Source organism: Catharus ustulatus, chromosome 3, assembly GCF_009819885.2.
Source record: "Catharus ustulatus isolate bCatUst1 chromosome 3, bCatUst1.pri.v2, whole genome shotgun sequence".
Taxonomy (NCBI): domain Eukaryota; kingdom Metazoa; phylum Chordata; class Aves; order Passeriformes; family Turdidae; genus Catharus; species Catharus ustulatus.
Genome location: NC_046223.1, coordinates 54,510,389 through 54,520,291, shown reverse-complemented (window position 1 = coordinate 54,520,291; position 9,903 = coordinate 54,510,389). Strand labels below are relative to the sequence as shown.

At 38.0% G+C, this 9,903-nt stretch overlaps 1 protein-coding gene across 1 annotated transcript; it reads left to right on the top strand.

Annotated features, from left to right (window-relative positions):
• The first annotated feature begins 3 nt into the window (after positions 1-3).
• On the top strand, positions 4-9,359 carry ADAT2 (adenosine deaminase tRNA specific 2). The gene is made up of 6 exons (XM_033054511.2): positions 4-112; positions 286-390; positions 5,829-5,979; positions 6,508-6,614; positions 8,285-8,357; positions 8,473-9,359. The coding sequence occupies exons 1-6, from the start codon at positions 56-58 to the stop codon at positions 8,511-8,513; spliced, it is 534 nt and encodes a 177-aa protein (XP_032910402.1). The 5' UTR covers positions 4-55; the 3' UTR covers positions 8,514-9,359.
• Positions 9,360-9,903: the final 544 nt, after the last annotated feature.

Genomic DNA, 9,903 nt, shown 5'->3' with positions numbered 1-9,903 from the left:
CGGAGGCGGCGGCGGCACCGCCCGCGGTGCCCCGGAAACAGCGCCCGGGCCCGGCATGGCCGAGGAGGGGGATGTGGCCGTGCTGGCCTGGATGGACCAGGCGCTTGACGTGGTCAGTGTGGGCCGGGGCTCCCGAGGTCCCGCGGGGGAAACCTCGGGAGCCCCAGGAACCCTCATGGCAGCGGGGAGGGTGGGGAGGAATGGGGGCCACGGGAGCTCCTCCCGCTGCTGTAACGCTGTCCTGTGCCTCTCGCCAGTCTGTCTGTCTGTCTGTCTGTCCCGCAGGCCAAAGAGGCGCTGGAGAAAGGGGAGGTTCCCGTGGGCTGCCTGCTGGTCTACAACGGCGAGGTCATAGGCAGGGGCAGGAACGAGGTCAACGAGACGAAGAACGTGAGTTGAGGTCGGCCCGGGGACCCGTGGCGTTCCCGCCCCTGCCCTGCGCCGCGCTGTCCTCTTGCTGGGTCTCAAAGGTGCTCTCTGAAAGTCACCTGGGCTAAGAATGAGAAATTACTCTGCAGCCTTTCCTGATTAAGTTCTGTCTGCAGGCCAAAAACAGAAAAAAAGTTTTTTTCCTGTAGATTTTAGACCTGTTGCAACTTTAGCTGTCAAATTAGCTATAAGATCTGGTGCTGAGATACCCATTAATGCCAACAGGGATTTTGTACAACTGGAAGCTTTGTACAAATTAATCTGACTGAGGGTTGTGGCTGTAATTTATATTAGATGTCTGAAATCTGAAAACATAATAAAAAGTTAAAATGAGTCTTTTAAGCTCAAAAATTTAACAGTAAAGATCAATCATTATAGTAACTTATTCTGCAGGACAATCTGTAATGTATTAAGAAGATTCTAATACAGTTTTAAGAAAGCCAGATGACAGAGAAATTAGGTATCTCACATTACACCATTGTAAACACTGGGGTAGCGAGCACTTCTTGAGAAGATCATGCCAGAGATATTAATATTGTGTAGAAATTGCATGTTAATAAACAGACAGAACATAACTGACAAGACTATAACAAAATCAAAATCAACTTTAAAATGTCAGGGAAGCTTTCAAGCATTTTTGGTATCAGGGCTGTCTGAAGGTACATACTAAAATGCAAGTAGCCCGATTTTAAAAAAAAATCAGCTGGATTTGGGAAACAGTAATGTGTTTAATATCTTTGAAAGCCAAGCTTTTTTTGAATTGTTGCTAAGCTCAAGTTTCAGTTATTTTGTGGCTCAATTTTCATAGATGTTTATATTTTAGTGATTGAAATGCTGGGTACTTAGTGCTTCTAAATTTTTCATCAGATATGTAATTGCTCCATGTAGTCTGAAAAAAAATGTAAGCTTGAAAGAAGTACTTGTTTTGAAATGCGAATGTCGGAAATTGTTTTCAGTTTTCTCCTAACGATTTCTGGCATTATTTAGGGACCATCCTGGGGAAAAAAAACTAATCCTCTTGAACCATTGAGGCAGTTCCAGCAGACATCATAAATGTCAAGGTCTGTTTTAAAACTAATTTCTTGTCCCACCATATATTGAAGGACTTTTCCAGAACATCATTCCTCAGATAGCTAAAAAATGTCTGATTTCCAGTTTCAAACTTTTTATGTTCTGTTTATATCTCCCTGTTCTTGTGCCAGCATCATTCCATTATTTTACACAGCTTAGATGTATTTAAAGTCTTACTCCTTTTCAGCTTTTTTTTTTCCCCTGCCAACTGTTTAATTTCCTCTCAGAAGACAGGCTTGCTTTCTGTGTTCATTATAATAATTCTTTTACATAGCCATTCCAGCTTTGATTAATTTTTTCTTGAATTCACTTAACCAGAACTCTGTATTTTATTCCAGATGGAATTGTGCATTGTTTGAGAACAATAGTACTTCACATTCTCCCTGGAAGAAAGGTCCATCCATCTTTTCTGGAGCTTCCTTGGTCTTTATACTGTTTTGTTATTCTTGGTTTGTTATTTCGAAATTTTATTTTACTCCTATTTAGAAGGCCATCCACCTCCTGAGTGACACTCTCACCCTGTCACTTCTTGTAGTATTTTTCATCATATAAAAGGCATCACATCATCAGCTGTTTTCTGTAGAGGTTTTTCCAGTTAATGCCAATGACACAACTGAAAACATTCAAGCCAAATGATCTTTGAGTGCCTATGGTAATGACACTGGAAAAATCTCTGTGGACAAATATTTCCCCTGTCGATGCAATGTCTCTTCTTTTCTTGCTCACCTTACATTTTTTGCATTAGGCTGTTTTCCCCACTCACAATAATTTCACAGGTTGTGCTGTGCCAGATGCACTGGAGATGTCCAAAGAGGCTGGTGTTTCGTTTGCCTAGAAAAAACATTTGTCAAAGAAAGTTATTAGGTTAATTTAGTGTCAGCTATCTTACTGTTTTTTTGTTTAATTTACCTTTTATAAGGACCAGTCCTTATAACACTACTTTCAAAAGTTTGTTATCTTGCCTGTTTTACTCTTGAGACCCTCCTGGATCTATAGGTGTCAGTATTGTATGACACTTGTCCTTTCTGCTTTTCATTACAGTGACTCTGTTTGCTGTGAAGATTTCACTCATGCATTATTCTGTCTTGATGCATTAAAACATTGCTGTGAGACTGGCAGCTTTCTGGCCTCCAAAATGCAGCTTTATAACACTACTGACTTTTTTTAATTCATTAAAACTTTGTTCCTGCTTTGAAAAAGTGATCATTTATCCAGTTAGATCTTCAGTCCTCCCCTATAATTTTGCTTTGGTCAGGAATCAGCTTGCCTCCAAGCCTGGTGTCAAATAAATTCTGTCTTCTCCTTCAGCAGGTCCCTGCATCCTCTGATGTAACGGGCTGAAGTTAGGAGCTAGTAGTGTCTTTGTGCCCTCTTTCATTACGTTCCTAAACTGCTCATTTTGGCAAAAATATTTAGTTGCCAAAAACTCCAGTATTTTCAGGCTGGTTCCTGTCACCTTGAACCCCTTTTTTTTTTTTGCCTGCCATGTCCACAGCAGAACACATCAATGTCAGAAATACTGCTGCTTACTCTGTGGAAGTTCTTTGCAAAATTACTAATCATTGCATTCTTCTGGGAAAAGAATGCTTCTGCTTTTGGAAGAAGGGAGTTTGTGTGCAGCTGTGTTTGGTTTATTTTTTTTTTTAGGAGCATGGCTGTGGCATCAGCATTTCAAAATAGTTAGACATGACACTGCTTGTCTTCATTGGGCAACAGTGCAGCAAATGTCTGTGTAAGACACTGGGTTTAGACAGCCTGGCGATTCATTCCCAAGCTTGTGCCAGTGCTGTGTTCCCTCTGGCTGTTCACACACTTGCTTGTTCACAGTCTTGCCTCAGACCAACCTGAAAATTTTCTCCCTTACAGCATACGTGATCTTCCCCAGCTAGAAGTGTGATTTTGGCATCTTAATTCCCACAAGTGATGCAATCATTCACTTCCCAGTAAAATGCTCTGTGTTAAGTCCTTTGTTTGTACACATGGGTGTCTCCTCTTTGTTGGGTCATTGCAGCAAGTGTCTTGCAGGCACAGTACCGGATAATTGAAAATCAAGTGTTGTTTGTGTAGTGAAGCCACAAGATAACAGAGAACTTTGAGCTTTGGATGCCTTGAGTCTCACCTGTTAATTATGGTCTAAAATTTAGAAAGTAAGCTTTTTAGGGCAGTGGTGATGTCTTTATCTTGTCAGTGAAACGTTTGCCACAGTTTGGGGTACACTGAGTCAGTTTTTTTTCCTTGGTACACCGTTTGCCACTGTAACAATTCTCATTTTCCCTAGCTACTCGTAAACTGCTTTTGCCTTCTTGGCTTTAAAATAGTGTGTAATATTTGGCAAGTTAAGCTTATGAGTTGAGTCAGTGATTCAAAATCAAAATAATCCCTCTTGTATGTTATTTTATACATTGCAAGTCAAAAAAAGGCTATCTAGTCATAGCTTAATACAAAACAAAATCTTAAGACACACCTAGAAAGGTCAGTTTTTTCCCTTATATCTTGTCTTTAAGAGGGACCTTCAACAGATGCTTAAGGAAGGGTCTCAAAAAGCAAGAAGGGAGTAGCATAAACCTTCCCTTTGCACATTCTTTCCACTTCTAAAAGTGAATACCTTAGGGACTTGCAGAGTCCAAGACTATATCTGGATCATTGTTTCTGATAGCTGTCTGTGCACATATCCTCCATGAATTTGTCTAAACCTTTTTTGAACTCATTTATGTTTTCGGCTTCCATAGCATCCTGTGGCAATGAGTTTCACAATATAATTATGTGATTTGTGAAAGTGGACTTCCTTTTGTTTGTTTTATATCTGCTACCTGATAATTTCATTGGGTGCTCACTTGTTATGAGAAATAATAAATCACAGTTATAACTGTTATTTTTCCACATTTTTCTTGAGTATTTTAAAAACCTCTACTGTAGTCCTCTTATTAAGAAAACTAATGACTGTATCTGTTAGGAGCCACAGTCTAATTAGTCTCTAAAATGGAGACTGTTCTGTAACTTGGATAATCCTGTCTCACCCTGTGGTGAATTTGTCCTGACATTCCTGTGTCTTCAAGACAGGAGATGACCAAAACAGTGCATATTATTTAAGATATGGGTACCCTGGTGTGTAGTAATTTTATATTGGTGTAATCTCATTTGTGTAGCTGTCTTCTATTGCTGCAGATATTGGTAGGACCTGCAGCTGCATGGCCTTTCTAGGAGTTTTGAAACGCTTTCAAACAGTATTAAAAATAACAGTAAGTTATGAGTCTTTTGCCATGTATTGTGGAGCATTTCACTGCTATCACCACAGATTTTCACAGTGTTAAAAGATTAACCCAAGTTCATGTTTTGAGAGGAAACTATCAAGGGTCATATACGGACACATGAAAGAGAAGTGCAAGTATAATCTGGATTGATTAAGTCTTACTCTAATGCTTGTGTCAAAAATATCTTTTTTTTCAGAAAAGATAGAAGAAGAAGGAAAATACTAATAGTCTTGATTCAAATAAGCATCAGGCTTTAACTGAAGAGTCCTTTCAAAAGTATTTTGTGAAATTTTTGTTGTGACATTTCATTGGCATAACACAGTGCTGCAGACATTTTACCATGACATTACTGATTGTTTTGGGTTTTGTGCCATAGATATTGAGATACTAGTCGTTCTGTTATCTTGGATAAAAAAAGAGAAATCAACATTCCTTTGTGTTTTTGTGATCAGTTGTATGCTGAAATCCCTGCTTATTACTTGAGGGGCTTACTGTACATGTATGTACCCCTAGGCAGCATTAAACCTGAGGCAAAGTGAGAATGTTGTGTGTACAGAGCAGACTGGGCAGTTGCAGAAACATACTGAAATTGTTGCATGTTCACAGTGTATTAATTCCTTGTGAGCACAGTAATATTGTCAGAGGGAGGAAAAGGTACCAGCGAGGAGCATTTTGTTAATTTTCCAGAGAAAGTAATCCAGCCTGTGTTCTTGCTTTTGGAAGTAGAGTGGGATATGAGCTACATCAGTTGTGCCAGTGCACTTTGTGTGTCCCTTAAACCTCAAGTAGAGCTTTCAAGTCTTGCTTCACTGTGCTGGCATGACTAAGAGAGGAGAACTTCTGACCATGCTCCTCTGCCTGGGAAAAAGTAGAAAAAACTGGCATTTGTAAATCTTGTGTGCTACATACAAGAGGTTGGGGTTGAATATTTTCTTTCTTGGGTTAAGTAATTTTTCTGCAGTCTGGGTGGTTATGAAATTTCTTTGCAACTTGAACCAGCAAAGAGCATTACATTGCTTTTATAACAAAAGTGAATAAATGCAAACTTTTAAGAAAATATTTGTTTTTATCTTGTAGGCTACTCGACATGCAGAAATGGTGGCAATCGACCAGGTCCTTGACTGGTGCAAGCAACACAAGAGGGATTACAGGGAAGTGTTTCCACAGTTGGTGTTGTATGTAACTGTAGAGCCCTGTATCATGTGTGCAGCTGCCCTGCGCTTGATGAGTATCCTTTCATGCTGACTCACACTGGGAAACTCTGTATCAAACCATTACTCCTTTGGCACTGAGCCCACAAAGAAGGGCTTGACAGAGTCAGGGAAAGCCACGAGGTGTGGTTTGAGGGTCTGCACCCACCTCTATGGTGAACAGTGAGAGACTCAAGAGTGAAAGAGAGATGGTGCAGTTATGACAATCAACTGCTCTTAGAGATTAAAAATACATTTTAAAGATGTTTGTCAGCATGTGAAATGAGCTAAGTGCAGTTCAGTGCTCAGTTTTGAATGTTGTATCAATCAGTAAACCATGTCTTTGTGTGCCCCTGCTTTGGGGATTCATGCTTTCCCTTTTCTGAAAAAGGCTGGATGTGCATCTTCAGCAATACATCTTACATCATTCAAAAGTTCTGATTTTACAAGGAAGGAATTGTAGCTCAGACTAACTTAGTTTGAAGAGTACAAGCACATTTTAGGAAATTTGATGACTGCCTAGATCAGGCTTTTGTACTTCACTTAATACCTTGACTCACTCCCATAAATTCCACGGGTTGTGTATGGCTGTCGAAATGAGCGATTTGGAGGCTGTGGCTCCGTTTTGAGCATCTCATCTGATGATATGGTGGACTCAGGAGACCCATTTGAAGTAGGCTGTAAAATGTTTCCCTTTGTTTTCCAGCTAGGGTGCTGTGCCTGGCTTTGTTACTAGGCTTTGAGAATGTTATGCATCACTTTAGGAAGACAGAAGATGATGTAAGTCAAGTAAACTTGGCTTAATAAGAAAATAATGTAAAAAAAATTACATCCTTAAAGAAAAGAAAACTGAGGAAAACCCTGATGAAGGTCTTAAATTATTTTAAAGGATATATCAAAGGGTAAGGGAAAGAATTATGCTTGTGGAACAAGATAAGAATTAAATATATCTAAAATATGTGTAATACTTAGAACAGTAAGCATATGCTGCAGGAAGAGATGAGGGAAAATTATTTTAAACTGCAGAATGTACAAACACATAATAAATATCAAGTAACATCAATTTAGAAAATTACTGGGTTTTAGCTGAGCTACTGGAAATAATTGTATTTTTTGTTTTCAGTCTGTGTGTTTATGAGGTATAATGTATTAGCTTAGACTACTTCATGTATTCAAATCCCCCAAAAATTTGAACTGCAACAGTAGCAGAGGAAATTCACTTTAGGTATCAAGAAACTTTCTGCATAGTAGGGATACTGAAAGACTGTACAGTGTCTGGGATGATTTAGGCATCTTTGTAATGGTAGAAAGGCTGGACAAGCATTCAGTGGAGGTAGAGTGTAAATAAATCTAGGTGCTTTACAGCATAATACTACCTATGTACCCATACGTACATGTAGAGAGTATTTATACCATTTTATTTATTGCATTAGTCACAGTTGTATGTGATCTTGCCTTATACAGTGATACTGATTTCTGGAGTTCTTTTCCACATTTCCTGTTAATGTTTTAATGAATGTAAAAAACAAGTAATGTATTTCAGCATTGTAAATAAGCACCATAGGCTCAAGGCTCAAAGAATTTCAGTCAGCAAGACAATACTGTTTGCCACTCCAGTGTAAACATATTAGGCATCTTTCTGTCAGTGTGTCAGTGAGACTAACATCTGAATTAATGAATGTAGTCAATATTGGAAGAGTGTTCATTTGCTAACATTGGGATGTGGTATTAAATTTTTTTATACATTCAGGAGACAGAAAGATAGTTCTTGGTACTAGGAATCCTTTGTTTCTGTAGGCAACTGCAGTGGAATGTATAGGAAGTAACTATTTATTTTCTAGTAGGGGTGAAGATTTATTTAGTGTGAGTGACATTTGAATGCTTTGTCACTAGTGTTCATGGCCTGGAAAAGTATTTTAGTTGGACCAATAAGATCTGAAAGGTGACTGTTAGGAATAGATATGTGGATGAGTGCTTTCTCTTAGGAATCTTATCTGCAAATACCTAGGTGTATGTCTCTTATGTTTCCAAGTGCTTGAGGAGTATGAGAGGTTGGAAACACATTAATGAGAAAGAAATTGTAGATTGCATAAAAATTTTACATAATTTACTAAGAAAATTTGTTTTGCCTATTATTAAGCTATTAGGGAGATTACTTACTCTACTAAGCCTCAATATAGTGGTTTTCAAATGTATTAGGTATAAAACCTGTAAAGCAGATTTTTTTGACCCCTAAGTTGACAATAAGGTTGTTTAAAATTATTCTGTACTCAAGACATTATTGTGAAGCATGGAATATGTTATTCTCAGATGTGCTCACTAATATCATTCTAATTTGAACAGTGCTCTTCTGGCTATCGTGCTGAAGAAGCAGTGCAGTTGTTAAAAGCTTTCTACAGACAAGAAAATCCCAATGGTAGGTTTTACCTTAATGCATCCATTTTGTTCCCAACCTCATTTTAAAGAATGTTGGCACTGGAATTACTGTAATTCACTTCTGATGATTCTTCTCCTTTCCTGTCTCTTGGCAGCACCAAAATCAAAAGTACGGAAAAAGGATCGTCGTCAGTAGCCCTACGCTGGTGGGACACAGAAACTTACCAAACAATTATATGTGAAGGTTTCTTCAGCGTGCTGCTTTTTTAAAATGCACAGTTCAATCAAACTATGTTTAATATTCTGTGCAGAGTTTTTACTAATAGAATACTTAGTACCTGTTCCTGCATTTCTATATTTATGGTTTCTTGTTATCATGACAAAAGAGTAAATGGCTGATTTTAGAAAGAGGGAAATTGGTGGTTCAAGTCCACTTGGCTTGTTTACAAACAGATCCATTAAAATGGTGCTTTTGTACAGCACATTCTAGATTTTTTTTTTCTTCTGTGTATGGAGAAGCATCTTGCTTTTCAATAGCAAATGTTTGCTTAGGCAAGCAAGTAACTCTCTTGGAAGGTTACATTTTTAAGTCCTATGCAATCTGTGTGTGTATATTTATTCAAAAGGCATATAAAGAAATTTTACAGTCCTTGAAGACTTAGGACCATTGCAAATGTTTCCTCATTTTTTCCTATCTTAGCACAAGCCAGATTATTAGAGGTAGTTTCTGAAAGCTTCTTACCTGTGTAGACAGGGACATAACACACAATCACATGTCTGGTTTTGTGTGCTGTTGCTTAATCAGGATAAGCAAATATCACTTGGCTGCACAACACCTTCATACAAAGTTGTGGAGAAACTCTCCACGGCTCTCCTTGGACTGTCCACTCCTCTTGTGAATATCAGTGTAAGGAATACTTTATAACAATCCACTAAGAAGTTGTTCTCAGCTCCTAAATTACAGTAACCCAGATGGGCAGATGCAAGTGAAAACCAGGAAATGAAGTTGGTAATAATATGAATAAAATATATAAGATATTTATCTTTTCATAGTGTTGATTGGCTTTGTCATTTCCATGTACTTTGCTTGGCCATGCAGTAATTTATAATCCAGAAGAGGGCCTTCAAGTTCCACTAATGAATTAAGAATACAAGTACAGTTCAATCTTGATTGTATACCTCTTAGTGGATACTTACATGAAGGATGAAATTGTTTGTATTTATTTGGCTGTTATTCAGAAATTTGAGAAATGCCGTAGCTTTTTTTATTTCATGCAGAACAGTGTTCAAAAGTTTATAACCATAAAATCTGAGTACATTTAAACTTTTTAGATATTTCATATAAATACTTTCAAAAATGTTTTTTAAAAGAGTATTAAAAGCATTACTCTGTGACCATTGCTCTTAATAACTTAGAATTTGTATTTTATGTATTTACTTAATATTTACAATGTGACATAAGAAGCATTTTTACCATAATAGCTATTTGCAGAGTTTAGAAATTGTATTTCTTTGACTTAAGCCCTTTAACTGATGTCAGTTTCCTATCCTATTCTGATCATCACTTAGAGCCCTCTTTGAGTCTT